This window comes from Periplaneta americana, chromosome 16 (genome assembly GCF_040183065.1).
Source record: "Periplaneta americana isolate PAMFEO1 chromosome 16, P.americana_PAMFEO1_priV1, whole genome shotgun sequence".
Classification (NCBI taxonomy): Eukaryota; Metazoa; Arthropoda; class Insecta; order Blattodea; family Blattidae; genus Periplaneta; species Periplaneta americana.
Genome location: NC_091132.1, coordinates 149,318,224 through 149,338,351, shown reverse-complemented (window position 1 = coordinate 149,338,351; position 20,128 = coordinate 149,318,224). Strand labels below are relative to the sequence as shown.

At 35.9% G+C, this 20,128-nt stretch overlaps 1 protein-coding gene across 4 annotated transcripts in view; it reads left to right on the top strand.

The window, feature by feature from the left end:
• Window positions 1-20,128, top strand: part of LOC138691298 (pre-piRNA 3'-exonuclease trimmer-like) — a 355,843-nt gene that overhangs the window by 308,557 nt on the left and 27,158 nt on the right. The window contains exon 11 of one of the 4 annotated variants that reach the window (XM_069813141.1): window positions 11,401-11,552. The exons of the other annotated variants lie outside the window; for them this stretch is intronic. Coding sequence (XP_069669242.1) covers window positions 11,401-11,422 — 22 coding nt within the window. The 3' untranslated portion in view covers window positions 11,423-11,552. The remainder of the gene's footprint in view (window positions 1-11,400; window positions 11,553-20,128) is intronic. 4 annotated transcript variants of the gene reach the window in all.

Sequence of the window (20,128 nt, the reverse complement as noted above, 5' to 3'; positions counted from 1 at the left end):
TTTTGTTTTACAGACAATAGACATAATATTAAACAGAAAGAAGCCATATAAAAATAACGACATAAAATTTCACGTTCCGTTTGAAGTTTGTGCACCACTGTTTTCTTAATCCAACAGGTTGCTTATTCATATACACAACACTTCCTCTTTCCATACTTAGCGCTTGCTGCCCGCGCACGACGTCAAGGTCAGAAAAATGCGCTTGCTTTGACATCACTGACGTAGATTCTTCGCCCAGCAGTGCATATTACTGTGGAGTTACACCAAGTCACTCTATTGAGTGCGCTCTTTGTATGATGGCAGTTCACTTAATATAATATGTCAACATATATGTCGAACTTGGAATTAGGCCACAAAGACAAAACACTAGAGGAGAGGAATTCGATCCGGTGCTGTGGATTGAACTTCGGCGTAGCTCAGTGGTTAGAGCACTTGGTATGTAGAACCAAGGAGTCGGGTTCGATCCCCGGCGCCGGAGCGAATTTTTCTCCTCTAATAATCATCGCGAGATGGTGTTTTTTGTGTTAAATGCTGTCTCATATTACGTAAAAGTATTATAATAAAGTAACAAATATTCTTCATTCTGTAAATAGTGAAGAGGCTTCTTCGGTTGCAGTAGCTGGAGAGTCTGCATTTTATTAGCAACAATTTTGGGATGTTATCAACACCTTTACGCAATTTGAAGGATGTAATTTAGATATGTCTAAAAGTATGTATAAACATAATCGAGGACGTGTTCGAAAAAATTAACGAGACACATACTGGACCAGCTGTCGAACAGGCAAAAAAAGAAAGTGTACGGTATTTTCCAAGAAAATTTGTGGGTTTTAAGTGGCGTGACGTGAAAAGTAAACTCATTGCACTAGAATAAATAACTGAACATGAATCATATTACTCATATGCACCATTAACGTCCTATGATGTCGAAAGAACTTTTCTCTAGTATAAAACTGTTTAAGCGACAATCGTAGAAAATTCACATTCGAAAATTTACGAATGTACACGGATGTTCACTCTAATTCTCGCAACGAAAGCAACGAGGAGGATGATACTTGGTAAGGTATGTAACAATTTTCATCAGTGCCAGACTGTACAAACACAGCGCTTCGACATCGTTGTTTACATCTGAAGTTTGTTGGTATGACTCTTTAAGGAATAAAATTGTATAATACTGTACATGGTTGCTAAAGTGTATGGGATCCGATGCCTACTCATTAAGCAGAGTGACAATGTTAGGTGACTTGTTGGATGACTTCACAGATCTCCTTTACTGTATATTTTTGGTCACATCTAATAGGGTGCCTTATTGTGCTGAACTTCCTATCGTAAGAGAGATGTATGAGTGTCCAATTACTGGAGAAAGCTGTTCCGCATCTAATGTACTCATGTTTAACTGGCTGAATAGCAAATGCAAACATTTAATTGCTGTTTAATTACTATTCAAGTAAATGACATATTTTAATATCTATGCATATTTTTATAAATTTGGGCCTCCTTTATAAAACGAGTATTATGCTATAGGCCCCGAATAGCTTAATTCGCAATTTCCTAGCTCCAGGAAAATCATTCACCGTCACTGCCATCAAAATGAACATGTTTTTAAACGTATTAATAGAAAGACAGTAATACACAAATATTATTTTTAAGTTTTATGTATGATAACTATAGACTAATTTTTAACTCTACCATCTATTAGATAAATTTATCTAGCTATAATTAAGGAAATCCATATTGATGAGAAATATGCGCAACATTACAATATGAAATGTTGCTTCTTCAATGAAGTAATGGTGAAACCCGCATAATTTAAATAGTTTAATATTATAGGCCTAAAGGTAAATAATTTCGTTATTTGAAGAGAGAATTGAAATCTGATCGCATTTTTAGCCAATTGGTCCTTATATACAATCCCTAAATACACCGATGTAACGTGGATTTGCCTCTACTATAACTTTCGAGGGCAACAAGTTAAGTATTTTTCTCAGCCAATGTTAGTCGAATTATTAAACAATTCAAAACGTTAAACTGTCTACTCATTAAGCTCTATTTGCCTATACTTCTATGTTGATTCTTAAGATTTAAATTAAATAAATCTTAAAACTATAGCCCGACCACTGACATTAAAACCTGCGCCACAAACCAGTGTTCGTTGGTGCGCAGGTTGTCATAGTGGGGGATCTGTTGTATTGTATTGTATTGTATTGTATTGTATTGTATTTATTAACATTTCATGGTATTCAAAAATGCTTACAGCTAGAATATGGAACAAGTCAAAAAACTTAATACTATTATAAAATCTTAATTTGTACTCACAGTCTAGATTAAATATATACAGACGAGATTTACAGTATAGTCTACTAGTACAACACATAGTTTTAGTATCAATTTCATGAAGTGTTATGGAATGTCATGAATTCACCTACAGAATAGAAGGCTTGAGAAATTAGGTACTTCTTTAATTTGGCCCTAAATAATTTTATGTTTTGAGTTTCATTTTTATATCGATAGGGAGGCTATTAAAAATTTTACTGTCATATAACGCACTCCTTTTTGATAGCACGATAGACTTGCCGATGGAGTATGAAAGTCATTTTTTGACGTGTATTTATGCTATGAACTGTGAATTAGTTACAAAGTTTTCACGATTACATACGAGGAAGATTATTAATGAAAAGATATACTGACAAGCCATGGGCATTATTTGTGTTGTAGATGCGCTCCCTGATCGACGTCTCGCAGCGAGTACGTTCTAAACTATTCGAAACAGCACTCGTGTCCGCGTCCAATCTTTCACTTTTCAATCAATTATTAATATTCCATTTCGACTTATTGTGTATAGTTAAAACAGATCGTAATTTATAATAATGGAAGGGAAACCAAATGTGCGCGGCAAGCTTTTGAAAAGTGACGCGCGTAAAATTATTTATAACGTTGCAAAGTATTTAAAAGAGAAAAAAAAATAATTAAGTTGAAATATAATGCTGTCACATCAGCAAGGAAGCTACGGGAGTTTCGGCCGGCTTGATAAAAAATCGTTTTGAAGGAAGGGGCAGTGTCACTGTTTACTACGGGCCAGAACAAGTTTTCAACTCCGAATGTGAAGAAGAAAGAGAGAAAAAAGATAGTGAAAACTGAGAGTTTACTGAGGGTGTTGTTAGAAAGAAAATACATGAATAATACATTCTCAAAAAACTTGTTCCAAGAGTGCGAATTAAAATTTCTGATGCGGGGGGGATAGAATCCTAGATAGGGAATACCATACATAAAGTATTATTATTCTCATTCGATATGGCTCAGCGCTTGGTCGCATTGAGTTTGTCTTGCATCGTGATCATAATAATAATTACATCTATGAGCAGGCTTAAGATAAGATGTGTAATTCCTAAGTTATTGATTGTTGTCAGCTTGTCGGTGATGATAATACATCAATATTATTTTCTTTGCTTACTTTATACTGTACTTTATGAAGTATACTTGTATTAAAACAATTATATTTTGTGAGGGGGGATATAAGTTATCGCTGGCAGGAATGTTAATATGAATTTATGAGGGGGGATAACTTTCCAACAGGGGGAAATCCCTCCCGTTAATTCGTATCCTGCTTGTTCCAACAATAAAGAAACTGAATGCTGAATTGAACAGTACCGGGACTTTAAAGTGCGGCAAGGAATATCTGAGGACACTCATGTAACGACTAGGGTTCAGATGGAAGAAATGTGTGTCTAGAAGAAAATGTCTAATTTAAAAGCCCGAAATCGCATCCTGGCGTGCTAAACACCTAAGCTCAATAAATTCGCAGATATCGTGAACAGAAAAGAAATATTGTTTATTTGGATGAAACATACGTAAATGCTTCCCACATTATCAATTCTTGTTGGCAATGTGACAATGAAGTGGGATCAACAAAGCTTTCATTACAAGTCCGGGAGATGGCTCAGAAAGCTCCGCTAGACACAGCTTCTGAATCGGATTCACAATTGGAGTCCGACTAGTGTAACTCGGCCTAGTGAGCTGCTCGTATAGTGATGACGGCTCCCCCTCCATGGCCAAGTGAGTATTGGAAAAGTCGAAGGTCTTTTTGTGGTTGGTCGAGCTATAACACAAAGGTCAACACTTAAAACTTAATTGTGAAATTCGCTATAATTGTGAAATTCGCTAGTTATAGGAAGAGAAGCGAGGTCTTCCGAAACAAAAGAAAATTAAAAAATTCTGGTTGGACAATTCGGGAAGACTTGACGAAAACTCGCCACAACATCTTACGCGAAGCGATTACCAAATTTGGACAAACCAACGTGTGGACTCAAGACGGCGTCATCATTGTAAAAAGCGGCGACACGAAAAGAAGGATCACCCGTATGGCTGAGATACATAATTAGTAAGTCAAGGCAACTCCTCATAAGTTGTTTGTTATATTAAGAAAGTAATAGTTTAATAATTTAATACTAATTATTTAATTATTGTAGTAATACTATATTTAGTTGCATTACATTACCTCAATAAATTTAGTCTATTTTTAGTTAGGTTGGCACTATTGCCTATATCGTCCCGCTTTCTGTGGCATGCCCTCAGGCTGATGGCTCGTCTAGCCTCCCCGACCCTCCTCACTGTCGACAACCTGTTCCCACAACTCTATCCACTTGTCTGTCATCCTCCCCAACCCCTCTATTGTCTACCTCTCAGCTGTTAAAGCAGTCTTTCTCACCTGACCCCAAATCTTTGAAAATAGCACATTTAAATTGTCAAAGCATTACTCCTCACTTCCAGGAATTCTCTTCTATTTTCACTAATATAGATGTCCAATGTATTCTTGTTAGCGAGACGTGGCTAAAACCCTCGTTGTCTTCCTCACTCGTTCACTTAAACGGCTATACGTTATGTAGAAATGACAGATTATACAAACGAGGGGGTGGAGTTTGCGCATATATTAGGAATGATCTGCACCCTAAAATTATTCTAAAATCACAAGGCGATGCATTACGATCCGAATATTTGTTCGTAGAAATAGAAGCAAGTCTTCATAAATGTCTCTTAGCAGTTATTTATAAGCCTCCCAAAGCTGAACATCTATCCGATTTAGAAAGCCGTTAGCCGATCTTTTACCGCGATATGAACATATCTTACTTATGGGAGATTTCAATATTAATCTTCTGGCTGTCAGATCAAATGGGACTAATCAACTGCGTAATTTGTTCGAAACTTTCAATCCAACAATTCTTCCACTCAATCCTACCCACCACACACCTACTTCTGATACTTTAATTGACCTAATCATTACGAATAATTCTGATAGAATTCTAACCTCAGGACAGTTACCAGTTCCGGGAATATCTGGTCATGATCTTATTTTTGCCGAGTACTCTCTTCAGTGCCCAAAAAATGCAGCTAAGGTAATTACTTACAGAGATCTAAAAGGCATTGATAACGACCAACTAATTTCTGACGCCCTACAAATGCCATGGCATACTATTTTTAATTTAATCACAGTTGACGAAAAAGTTGCCACCTTTAATGACATGGTAATACAATTATTCGACAAACATGCACCTTTAAAGAAGAGACGTGTCACTCACCGACCTGCCCCATGGCTGAATGACAGTATTCGTAATCTTATGACGTCACGTGACGCTGCTTTCCGGAAGTACAGACACAACAAATCTGCCGAAAACTTTAACAACTACAAAAAACTTAGAAACAAAACCACACAAAGCATTAGGAATGCTAAACGCCGTCACGCCCTGAGTCTCGTCGACCCGTCCATTCCCCCTCGGTGTCTTTGGAATAACTTACGTGATATGGGAGTAGGGAAGAAAGCATCAGAAGCTGAAGTTATAAACATACCGCTTGTTAAACTCAATGAATACTTTACCTCACCTCCCACTATACGACCTGAAAAACAGTCAAAACGAAATACAATTAATACTCTCCTAGCTAATCCTCCACCTTCTCGCGAAAAATTTTTCTTCTCGCACATTACTGATTCTGAAGTAAGAAGGGCTCTTAAAAGCATTAAATCTAAAGCACAAGGCACTGATAACATAAGCATAGTCTTTAACAATAAGTTTGTCGATGTCGTGCTTCCCGTAATAACTCATATTTTCAATTCTTCAATTATCACGTCTGTTTATCCGCAACTCTGGAAAACAGCCTTGGTACGCCCACTTCCTAAAGTAAATTCACCTACTTCTGCAAAAGACTATAGGCCAATCTCCATTCTTCCCGTTTTATCTAAAGCTCTGGAACGCTTCATTCATAAGCAGTTGTCAGACTACCTAATAGAATTTAATCTTTTAGACCCTTTACAATCAGGATTCAGAAATGGCCATAGCACTTCTACTGCTTTGTTGAATGTTACTGAGGACATACGCGCAGCCATGGATAAACGACAGGCTACTGTACTAGTTTTATTGGACTATAGCAAAGCCTTTGATTCTGTTGACTTCGATCTACTATTGACTAAACTACAAACGCTACACCTTTCTGATAGTGCTATCACCTGGATGTACTCCTACCTTACTGGCCGCCAGCAGCGTGTCATATCTAATAATCGTTTCTCATCCTGGCGTACTGTAGACACAGGAGTTCCTCAGGGATCAGTATTAGGCCCCTTGCTCTTCTCTATTTATATAAATGGAATTTCCAACTCATTTAAGCACTGCAGATATCAAATATATGCAGACGACGTTCAATTGTATATTTCAGCCCGTCCCGATGCACTAAACGATAGTATTAATAGTCTGAATGAAGATCTTGATTCCATCTCTTCCTGGTCTCAACAATTTGGGCTTAACCTAAACGCATGTAAATCACAGGCTATTCTGTTCGCGAACCGTAGATGAATTCCTGAAGTCAACGACCTGAATATTCCACCTGTGAAACTGAATAAAACAATCATCCCGTTTAGCTCTACCGTAAAAAATCTCGGAGTACATTTCGAATCTAATCTCAATTGGGATACGCATGTTAAATATACATGTAAGAAGGCATTCTCTATTCTCCATTCACTAAAAAGATTGTATCATTATCCATCTAAATTAAAACAGACGCTGGTACAGACACTCATTCTACCTCACTTCGATTATTGCGACGTTTTGTTCAGTGATCTCAGGATTGATTCCGCTCAGAAACTACAGCGTGTTCATAACGCGTGCGTCCGCTTCATTTGTAATGTTCGATACTATGATCATATCTCACCTTCTTTCAAGAAGTTATCATGGCTTAGGTTACATGAGAGGAGAAATCTGCACTCACTTTCTCTCTTATATCGAATTATGCACTCTTCATTCCCCTATTATTTATTCGCTCGATTTCATACTCTCTCTCGCTATCATAATATTAATACTCGATCACAACGCGATAACACGCTAGAAATTCCACTTCACGCATCGTCTCTGTATTCCTCATCCTTCACTGTTGCTACCTCTCGTCACTGGAACTCTCTGCCGCCTGAAGTCAAGGGCTGCCGAACATTGAATTCTTTCAAATCCAAGTTAGAAAATTATCTTATGACGAGTTGCCAAACTAACTTACTATTATGACAAGTGTTGTATTGCATGTTTCCACGTATTCACATTTTTTTTTTATGTTCTAATGATATTCAACTTATTTTATATTTTTGTTTTCATATTTTCCGATAATGTTATATCTCTAATGTGATAAGTTGAGCTATATATAATCTTAATTTTCCTTATTGTGTGTACTTAGAAATATTGTATTCACTGTATACTTTGTACTGCACTATTTTATTACTACTATTAGTATTATTATTATTATTATTATTATCATTATTACTATTCTTCTTTATTATTATTATTATTATTATTATTATTATTATTATTATTATTATGAATAATTGTTTTTTTTGTATGCCTCATTTATTTTGACCTGCTGTTCACATATTATTATGCTTTTTTCTTTCTTTCTATATGTTATATATTATGTCTGATTTCTTCTTATTTGTTGTTTATTTTTTATTATTATTATTATTATCTTATTCAGTTTTGAGTGTAAAATTGTAGTGTAATTTGTAAATTTGTAGTGTTTTTGTAACGCAGTCTTTACTCCTGGTTGAGTGTTAGAGAAGGCCGTATGGCCTTAACTCTGCCAGGTTAAATAAATCATCATTATTATTATTATTATTATTATTATTATTATTATTATTATTATTAAAACTTTAAAATGATGGACTCTTTCTTTACATTACAAATCAAGTTGTTTTGCCAATAAAATTAAAATTACGTAACACCGAATATATATTCTGAAACTCATTTATCAAAATCAATAGTTTGATTGACATTGCTGAATTTCCAATCTCGTTCTTTTGCTTATTATTCTTATTTCTATTAATGCAACTGAAATGCAGTGGGCCTACTTTTCTGTACTTCCGCACATATTTCTCTCGAACATCTTGTAATCTTTATGCATTTTTAGGTAATCATTGTCATCAGTATTCGAGTTCCTTCCTACTAGGGGAAATTTTAAATTCGGCCATTTAATAGCTAAATATATGTTTTTTTTTTTTTTCCGGAATATAAAGTTTATATTGCTTTCACGTGTTAAATACTAGGTTACGGTACCTTGTTGAGTAGTTTCAGTCTGTGGGCTATCCTCAGAACTGGATGGTCTTTGCACCTTTGATCGTGTTTCCTGTGGGGGTGTGTTTGTGTAGTGTAATTTGGAGTCAAAAAGTGTGTGTTCTGAAATTGAGTTGTGTGTTGAGGATTTGGTGTGGGTGTGTTTTTGTGTGTCTGTACATTTCGTATCGTTCTAGTGTGTTTAGTTTCTGGTTTTTCGGTTGGAGATGTAGATTTACATGTCTGTGTTTATGTTGCTGTAGGTTTGGTTGGCATTTGTGATGTGTTCTGCGTATGTAGAAGTGTTTTGTGATTTGGTTATGACTGTGATATGTTCTTTCTAACGTGTTTGAAATGATCTGCCTGTTTGTCCTATGTAGTAGTTGTTGCAGGTATTGCATTTGAGTTTATCTGTGTGGTTGTATTTGTTTGTTTGTGTTGTTGAGATGCTTTTGTAGAGTGTTTTGTGTGCTGTATGCGATGTTGTAATTTAATTTCTTGAATGAGGTTGCAATCTTCTGTGTATTTTTGTTTTTGTATGTTACTGTGATGTATTTTTTGCGTTCTTGTGTTTGTGTTGTATTCCTATGTTTTTTGTAATTCTATTTTGTTTTTCTTATTATGTTGTCTGTTATGTTAGGGTTGTATCCGTTTTCTTGTGCTATGAATTTGATTATGTTTAACCCTTCTTTGTATTCTTGTTTGTTCAATGGTATGCTGAGTAGTCTGTGTACCATTGCTCGAAATGCAGCTTGTTTGTGTTGTGTTGGGTGATTGTATGTGTTGGGTATGTGTGTTATTATTGTTTTCTGTAGATTTTTAATTTGTGTTTGTTGTCAACTATCGTTATTGTGATATCTAGGAAATTTATGGGTTTGTTGCTTTCAATTTCTAATGTATAGTGTAGCTTTGAGTGTATTTTATGTGTTGATGTAAGTTTTGAATCTGTCTTTTGTTTCCTTTGTGTAGTATTAGTATGTCGTCTACGTATGTGCCAATATATGATGTTGTCTGCGTATTTATTGTTGTCTTTGTTTAGTATGTATATCTGTTCTATGTTCTGTAAGAATATTTCTGCTAGTATTCTGGAAATGGGTGATCTCATGGGTAAGCCTTCGGCATGAGTATAATAATTGTATGTGAAATAGTTTTGTTTTTTATGGTGTCCGTAATGTGAATGATTTCTTAAATTTATTCTTGACTCCAAATTACACTACACAAACATACCCTACAGGAAAAACAATCAGAAGGTGCGAAGACCACCCAGTTCTGAGGATAGCCCACACGCTAAAACTGGTCAACAAGGTACCGTAACCAGTATTTAACACGTGAAAGCAATATTAACTTTGTAATCAGAAGTGATATACTGTTAAAATTGTGTAATCAAGATGTATAAATATTTTTAATACCACAATAATCAAGTTTACTAATATCTTGACATGTGCCGGACTTTTCGTCATGCCCAAGACTTTTTTTGTTGAATATTTTCATAATTTTTCCACCGCCACATGAAATTGAAATGGAAGTTAATTATTGTGCTGCAGGCTCCTTTGATTTTTCTAGTATACACAGCAATTAAATAAAAGTTAATTTTGTAATTCATTCCTTTGCATTTTTGCAGAAAATTAGCTAATGCAGACTGTTGCGAAAACGCAACACTAGGCAGATATGGGTTAATTTAGGCATATTGAACACTTACAACTTACAACTTACAATGACACAACAGATCAAAATCGCCGTCTAAACTGAAGGAAGAAAGTTACAATGACAGAACAGAACAAAATCATCCTCGAAACTGAAGGGGAAAAATGGCGCTGAGATTATAACGGGGGGAAAAAAAAAACTCTCACTTGAAATCTATTTACAGTAGGTATAAATCTATGGTTCATCTGTTTTTTTTTATTTATGTATATATTTCTGTTTATTTATTTATTCTGGTGTAGTTAAGACCATCAGGCCTTCTCTTCCACACCACCAGAAATAGAAATAAAAAAATCCGACTATAAACAAAGTGAAACCAAACGAAAATATATACAGGCTACATTCACACAAAACTTCAAATGCGTTAGTATTGTCTTGAACTTCAGCAAAACAAAGCACATCCATCAATCCCTATACGCACACTTAGCGTTGATTCAATGTTTTTATATTTTATCTCTGCCTGTCAGTGACCGTTAAATATCAAGTAGCTTATCTTAGTCGTAGGCGTCAGCGTATTAAAAAGCATTATAACGTTTCTGCCGTCTCCTTTCCTTCACACCCCAAATGCGACTTTGCACATAGGCAGAGATATAAAAAATTATAAGATCTGTGCATTGATCTGAAGCTGTGCTACATACATTTCACGTAATTTTATGTCTATGTGTGTTTTCATTTGAACTTCAGAAACAGCTGACGATAAACGGAATTCCCTTGTTCCAAGCCTGAACCCTTTGTGGTATCATCGTGAGCCGAAATTTATCACTCTATCGGTCGTACCAATGAATCAGTATATACATATATACCGTAATTTAATTTATATTGGAAGACTTTTTATCCCTTGACCACTGTACGCCCTCATTTATCATACTCCAGTTTTTTTATGGTATAACTTGTAAATTATTTCTCACAAATTAAGAACATGTTAATTATATGTTTTTGATATACAGAATACAGGTACAGTATTTCGCAAGAAGTTATTGTTTAAGATAAAGAGTAATATTCTGAGAGTCATCTTAATATATGAAAGTGTATGTATGTTAAATGTTCAATGTTATGTTTTATTTAACGACGCTCGCAACTGCAAAGGTTATATCAGTGTCGCCGGATGTGCCGGAATTTTGTCCCGCAGGAGTTCTTTTACATACCAGTAAATCTGCTGACATGAGCCTGTCGCATTTAAGCACACTTAAATGCCATCGACCTGGCACGGGATCGAACCCGCAACCTTGGGCATAGAAGACCAGCGCTATACCAACTCGCCAACCAGGTCGACGTATGTATGTATGTATGTTCTCTGTACAAATCTACACGTTTTGACCGATATCTGAAGAGTGCACTGCAAGAATGATGGATGTCATTTTGAATACATTTTGGAGGAAAAGCAATTGAAAGTTTGAAATGCTTAGCGCTCAAAGCTTAACTGAGATTTTCCGATCATTACTGGACAATGACTATCAGTGTTAATGCCATATAACTCTCTATGTACATTCTATATGTCTTAAGCTATGCATTGACAGCCTTGGTTCATTTTCGACAAGGAAGTGACATCAATCATTCTTGCAGTGGACTCTTCATATGTCAAAGTTTGCACATTTAACCTTCATAACCATGAGAAAAACATAGGCTACATTAAAATTGTGCAAATGGACGTTAAATTAATTTAAAAAAATAAAAATAAATACGATCAAGTATTCATGTATAATATTAAAATGCAATCTTCTTTAGTAAATTCTTTATTATTGTCTCTTGTATTCAACATCGACTTTCACGAGGCCATGGAAATTATAACACGAAATTAAATAACATTGTTGATACACATCATGAAGGCTAAAACTAGATCATTCATGCAATAATATCTTTACGCTGTCCAGGACCATATTATGACTTTCTCGATCCAGTTGTAGATAATAATTCAGGGGAGCAGACTGTAATTCTGACCATTATTTGGTAATTGGAGAATTAAGAGAAAGACTATCAGTAGCCAAGCTGGTAGAGCAACAAATTAATGTTAGTAAATTCAATATTCTGAAATTAAAGGACGAGGAAGCTAAGCAACATTATCAAGTCGAAATTTCGAATAGGTTTGCCACTTTAGAAAGTTCCGACGAAGTTGAGAAAGAGTTAGGTGTTAATAGCGTGTGGAAAAATATCAGAAATAGTATCAAAATTGCAGCTGAGCAGAGCATAAGTTATTATGAAACTAAGAAAAAGAAACAGTGGTTTGATGATTGTTGCATGGTAGTAGAAAGAAGGAAACAGGCAAAATTGAAATTCTTACAGGACCAATTGAGGAGAATGAGATAATTATTTCAATGAAATACGGGAAGCACGTCGTACACTTAGGTATAAAAATTTATGTTACTTGGAGGAAAAACTCAATGAGGTAGAAACAAATAGTAAGAAAAAAAACATTCGAGATTTATATAACGGTATAAAGGAATTTAAGAACAGATATCAGGCAAGGGTAAACGTGATCAAGGATGAGAATGGTGACAAGCTTGCAGACTCTCATTCAATCCTGAAGAGATGGAAAAACTATTTTGGGCAACTACTAAATATACAGTTCCCCAAGAAAAGAATGAGACGATTGATTGTAAGCCACTGCACATGATCGGAGACCAGAGCACTGATAAACAAGATAACGAATGTTGAATTACTTAAATTCAGGCTATTTGGTTTGTTACTAGCATCGTTCCGAAATTCACTTCAAACACTGCAAAGAATATGGTAATATGTCGTAAATAATAGATAAATATATACATAAATCGTTAGTTAAATTGACATTGGACCATATTGGACCTTAATGACTAGATCGACACTCCGCACAGAAAGCAAAGCTTTCGTCTCGTTTCAACAGGTCAGACGCTAAGACTTCTACGTGTTGTCTAAACAGAGCAGATTCGATTCTTAATCTATACAAATTATTTTTTTGCCTAAATAACGTTGAAATAGCTAAATAATGTTGAAATAGAGTTTTAAAAAGTCGTGAGATTAAGTGTTAATGATCACAGGCAATACAAAATAAAAAAATTATAATAATTACATTAATCTAATGATGCATACATACAGTGTAAATATATGTATGAATGTATGTATGTATGTATGTATGTATTCACACTGCAAATGGGTATATAACCGGTGGCAGCGGTAACTAATTACGCTCAATAATGACAATAATAAACACAACTAATAAAAAACAATAATTAATAATAATAATAATAATAATAATAATAATACTTACAAATGGCTTTTAAGGAACCCGATGGTTCATTGCCGCCCTCATATAAGCCCGCCATCGGTCCCTATCCTGTGCAAGATTAATCCAGTCTCTATCATCATATCCCACCTCCCTCAAATCCATTTTAATATTATCCTCCCATCTACGTCTCGCCCTCCTCAAAGGTCTTTTTCCCTCCGGTCTCCCAACTAACACTCTATATGCATTTCTGGATTCGCCCATACGTGATACATACCCTGCCCATCGCAAACGTTTGGATTTAATGTTCCTAATTATGTCAGGTAAAGAATACAATGCGTGCAGTTCTGCGTTGTGTAACTTTCTCCATTCTCCTGTAACTTCATCCCTCTTAGCCCCAAATATTTTCCTAAGCACCTTATTCTCAAACACCCTTAACCTATGTTCCTCTCTCAGAGTGAGAGTCCAAGTTTCACAACCATACAGAACAACCGGTAATATAACTGTTTTATAAATTCTAACTTTCAGATTTTTTGACAGCAGACTAGTTGATAAAAGCTTCTCAACCGAAAAATAACACGCATTTCCCATATTTATTCTGCGTTTAATTTCTCCCCGAGTGTCATTTATATTTATTACTGTTGTTCCAAGATATTTGAATTTTTCAACTCCTTCGAAGGATAAATCTCCAATTTTTATATTTCCATTTCGTACAATATTCTGGTCACGAGACATAATCATATACTTTGACTTTTCGGGATTTACTTCCAAACTGATCGCTTTACTTGTTTCAAGTAAAATTTCCGTGTTTTCCCTAATCGTTTGTGGATTTTCTCCTAACATATTCACGTCATCCGCATAGACAAGAAGCTGATGTAACCCGTTGAATTCCAAACCCTGCCTGTTATCCTGAACTTTCCTAATGGCATGTTCCTAAAGCGAAGTTAAAAAGTAAAGGTGATAGTGCATTTCTTTGCTTTAGCCCGCAGTGAATTGGAAAAGCATCAGATAGAAACTGACCTATACGGACTCTGCTGTATGTTTCACTGAGACACATTTTAATTAATCGAACTAGTTTCTTGGGAATACCAAATTCAATAAGAATATCATATAATTCTTCCCTTTTAACGGAGTCATATGCCTTTTTGAAATGTATGAATAACTGATGTACTGTACCCTTATACTCCCATTTTTTCTCCGTTATCTGTCGAGTACAAAAATCTGATCAATAGTCGATCCATTACGCCTAAAACCACACTGATGATCCCCAATAATTTCATCTACGTACGCAGTTAATCTTCTCAAAAGAATATTGGACAAAATTTTGTACGACGCCAACAAAAGTGATATTCCTCGAAAGTTAGTACAGTTGGTTTTGTTCGCCTTCTTAAAAATATGCACAATTATGGACTCCTTCCATTGTTGTGATACAATTTCCTTTTCCCAAATAGCAAGTACAAGTTTATGAATTTCGCTATATAATGCACTTCCACCCTATTGTATTAATTCTGCTGGAATTTGATCGATACCTGGGGACTTGTACTTACTAATAATAATAATAATAATAATAATAATAATAATAATAATAATAATAAAATAACAATAATAACAAGGAGCATCCTAAATTAAGTGAAGCATGGTCACTTAAAATAACATTTAAAGTAAATCTAATTTGTGATTTAACCCTAAATTCGAACTACGACCTTCGAGTGTGACAGGTTCATACCTGCACAAGTACCTTTCAGCACTACACTTATTTCGCTGTCAACTCACTCACTGCACTGATTCTACCTGATTTCACTAACACTTCTAACCATTTCACTGTTCAAATACTTTGCACAGCCACTTCACTTACACCAACACACTTCACTTACACAATAGACTTCACTGACACTACACACTTCACTGACACAACACACTTCCTCACTGATAGAACACTTCAAATAAACAAGATATCAGTTACACCCTTTAAGTAGTGTGTATAATATACTACCGTCTATTAGTGAAGTTCTTAAGCCTATTTTAAATACATTTTTGGTTATTGGTAACGCCTTTAGTAAGTCTGTAGGTAAAGCATTCCAGTCCCTGATAGTACGATTGAGAAAAGAAAACTTTCCAGTGTCTTCTTTGTCTTCTTTCCCTCAATTTATATGAGTGGTCGTTCCTTGAGGAGAAATTTGACGGCTGCAACCTATTTTTTATTTCTCTCCAGGCAGGCCCACCTCTGTATGTTTTGAACATTGCGCATAATCGAATTCACGTTCTCCGGTCCGTGAGTGTGTTCCATTTTAATGGTGAATTATTACGACAACACTTGAGAGCCCGTTTTTTAATCTTTTCCAGTGTCTTTATATGTTATAATCTGTAAGGATCCCAACATGCAGCACCATATTCCATTACTGGACGAACTAGTGATTTATATGCAATCTCTTTGGATTTATCAGAACCTTTCCTTAGTACCCTCATCACAAAGTGTAACGCCCTCCATGCCTTTCCCGCTGTGTCAGTAACGTGTTTCCCCCAGCCGAGATCGCTGCTAAATGTTATTCCTAGGTATTTACAAATTAACTTCCAGAATGGTTTCACCCCCTAACATATACGATGTGATTATTTTATTTCTTTTTCTTGTAAAGCCAATGGCTTTGCTCTTTAGAGAATTTATTTTCATTTTGTTGGCCAATGCCCAATCGTTTATTTATTGAGGTCATTTTGAAGATGACTTTTTATTTCCCTATATACGATACATTCATCCGCGAATAATCGAACCCTGGACAAGATGTTAACTGGCAGATCATTTATAAAAGCAAGGAATATAAGGTGCCCCAAGACACTCCCCTGCGGGACCCGGAAGTAATTACTATTGGGCTCGATAATTCCTCCCCCACCCGTACTCTCTGAGTGCGATAAGTTAAAAATTCCTTGATCCATTGGAGTACTTTGAAGTCAACCCCCGTTGATTGTGTTTAACTAACAATTAGAATGAAATTAAAAAATATTCCTAATATTGACAAAGGTTTAGAGAACTGTGTCATTTGTTGAGTAATTATTACAACATTTTATTAGTAGCTTTCCCATATGTGCAAGAAATACACTCGCACAAATCAATTTTTGTTAAAAGTGTGGCTTTGGACTATTTGCTTCTCACACCTTCAGTTGATTTATCTACGTATTTGCAATACTGTTTGATTTAATGTGCATTCGATTTTATTAATGTTATGATTGAATGGAAAAACATTGTTGCAGTTATTGACTAATTAGATATATTAATACTTATTATTAAAATCATCTGTTAAGGAAACAATTGCAGTATCTTTTGCAAAATCTTGAATGTTTAAGTTGTCAATAATATTTATGTACTGTATACCATAAGATGTTAAAAGAATTTGCAATAGATTTGGGATCCTCTACTTTATATTTACTGGTTTTAATGAAAAATATTTTCTTTCTTAGAATATCTACAAGTTTAACTTTAATTATATTCCGAATAGCTTTAATTGGATTATCTGAATTTTGTATTGTTCTATTCGAGTGTATTCTTTTTGCCTCTTTTATAACTTTTGATAAAATTACACAGTACTTCTTGTAGTATTTCAGAACATGAGGATCATTACATTGCTACTCATGGCATATAGATTCTTCTTTTCAATACATGAGATTTTTAAGTCCCTGCGTTATCTACGTTTTTACTTTTGAATTTTTTTTACAACATTGAGTGGAGAACATTCGCTGAAGTGAAGTGAAAAATACATTACATTTACTCTTAATATCAATAATACCAGTGTCATATACGTTTTTCCAAGATTCATTTTGTAGACATAAATGTAAATAATCACTAGATTCAGTATTTATGACCCTCTTTTAGTTTTTAAATTAATATTTTGAAATTGTTCAGTGACAATGGAAACACTGAGGATTTGTTTATCATGTTCAGACAAGCCATTGATTATAGGTTGTGTCGAATAGGAATTCAGTCTAATTCTGCGTATAAAACTTTTATCAACGGTTGTACTACTTCCAGGTTGTATGCTGGTTGGGAAAATTACTCAACGACTAAGGTTTTCAGTTTGAAGGAGTGAATTTAATGTACTTTTATGGAAAAGTTCCTAAAATTTTTTCATTATAAATTCAATTGTGGATATAAATATTAATAAATAATGTAACAAATATGAATGATTGCAGTTAGAAGTTTGATTTACATTATAAAAAGCAAAAAGTTACATTCATCGGCAAGATTCAAACTTTCGATGTTTGTCGTCCAACGCATAAGCACGGACCTATTCAATGCTACCTACAATTTAGCTGTAGCAAGTGGTGTCAACTTCGGGTTTGTTTACTTAATGTAATTAGTTTTAATTTGATTAGTTTCGCAACAATTGGACTTTCTCTTATTTAAATATTAGTTTAGGGTTGATTTATTAACTCTTACTGTGCAAGATGCCCCTTATTTCAATAATTGTATATCACGTTAAATAGTCATTGTCTACACTAAAGTATTATCGTCATCCCTCATTTCTCATCATAATGGCCAACCGACGTGACATGAGACAGCGAGTTATAGCTATAGTTGAGGCTGGATATGGGTCCAGATCTGCTGGCCGTTTGATCGGTGTTCCTGGCAGTGCAGCTGTTCAGCGTTACCAAAATTCAGGGGAGGTCGAAAGTCGCCCTATTCCTGGGCCTCCGCGGATTTCTTCATTGGAAGAGGATGCTTCCTTATTCGAGACAGTTTGACAGGTCCTCTTTCGGACTGCTAACAAAATAAGAGCAGCATCTAACTTTCACGGTTGTTCACAGACTGTGATCAACAGGTTGAGGAACCGCGGTATTAGGAGCCGGAGGGCTCCGCAAATGGAAATATTGGGGGAAGCTCAAGCTGTCGACCGTCTTGCCTTCGCAACCAACGGAGTGGATTTCGATTGGGGAAATGTAATTTTCTCCGACCATCTCGAGTGATTACGAAGGTCCTGTCCATGTCTATCGTGAGGAAGGCCTCCGACATAATCAGCGCTATGTGCACCGACGTGAACGATGGAGGCGCTTTAACATATCGTGTTGGGGTGGATGTCTTATGATGGGTCTGGCGTTATAGAACGCATCGATGGCCGGTTTAATGCGGGATCTTACGAGCACATTCTGGAAAATATATTCCTTCCTTCCTTCCTTCCGCCCCAGAACGTTTTCCCGAAGGAACATTGCCATCCCGTACAATATACCGCAAGAATTCAAAGATGGTTTCAAAGGAGACCCGAGATCGAAATCATTAATTGGCCTCCGAAGTCACCTGATTTTAATGTCATCGAAAATTTATGGGCGGAATTGAAAAAGAGAAGGAAAGCCACCTCTGCTCACCGGCGCCCTCCAAATCGAGACGAATTGTGGGTTCAAGTTTTTGACACCTGGGAAGATCTCGCAGAGGATCAGAACTTATTCCACAATCTCGTGACATCCATGTTGGATCGACTTAGAGCTGTAATAGAAGCTGATGACATGTGGACAAGATTTTAAGTTTACAGGTCTCTTTTTGTTTCTTATGTTTTTTATTTGAGGAAGAATACTTTTTACTTCCACTTAAGATTTATTTTTTAGACGAGGTTCAGCCCACTTGTAAGACCCAGATATTGGGCATAAATTACTCCATAGTTTTCGACAAATTGGACAGTCGAGAGACTCTGAACAAATTAATTACACCTCAATAAAAAAAAAAGTTTTACCTGCAATCGAAAACGAGACGTTTCAGTTATACAGTGGAACCGACATGCCACTGTATGAGCTCCCGAGACAAGACAGTGACATTAGCAGCAGTTTAGAATTTAGTTCCCACAGTAGGCATTTGCCATTCGAAACAGAGAAGTAATGATATTTTGTGACCTGAGCTATGTTGTGAAATCGTGGTCTTAAGTGTCTTCTTCGTGATCTTTATTCTGGCCCTTGTCGTTGTTGTGGTTCTTGTAAGAATTCTTGTTGTATTTGTCATGGTACTTATCGTGGTTTTGGTCCTTATCGCGGTTCTTTCGTATTCCTAGTCGTGACCCATATCGTAGTCGTTATGGTAATCCTTGTCTTTCTCGTGATTCTTATCGTCATCTTGTTGCTCTTGTTGTGGTCCTGATCATGGTTCTTGTCTTTGTCATGGTTCTAATCGTGGCCTTGGTGCTTGTCGTAATGCTTGTCATGGTCCTTTTCTCCATGTCGTAGTCCTGATTGTTATCCGTATCGCGATGCACGTCCTGATCCTTAATTCGGTCGATGTTATTCTTGTCTTTGCGTGCGTTCGTGTCCTGGTCCTAAAATGGTCGTTGTTTCTTTGTCGTAATACTTATCGTGGTCGTTATTGTTGTCCAAGCCATAGTGTTTTATTGCGATCATTATCGTGGTGCATGCCATGATATTTATCGTGATCCATGGCATATTTATCGTGGTCCATGTCATGATATTTATCGTGGTCCTGTCCTTATCGAGGTCCTTATAGTGGTCCTTGATAGCTTTGCCATGGTCTTTATAGCGGTCATTGTTATCATTATTCTCTGCCTTGTTGGGGTCCTTATCACAGTGCTTGTTGCCATTGTAATGACCTTTTTCGATCTTGCTTTTGTCATGGTCCCTATCGTGACCTTGGTCCTTATCGTGGTCCAGACCTGTCTTCGGACTAAACAACAATACC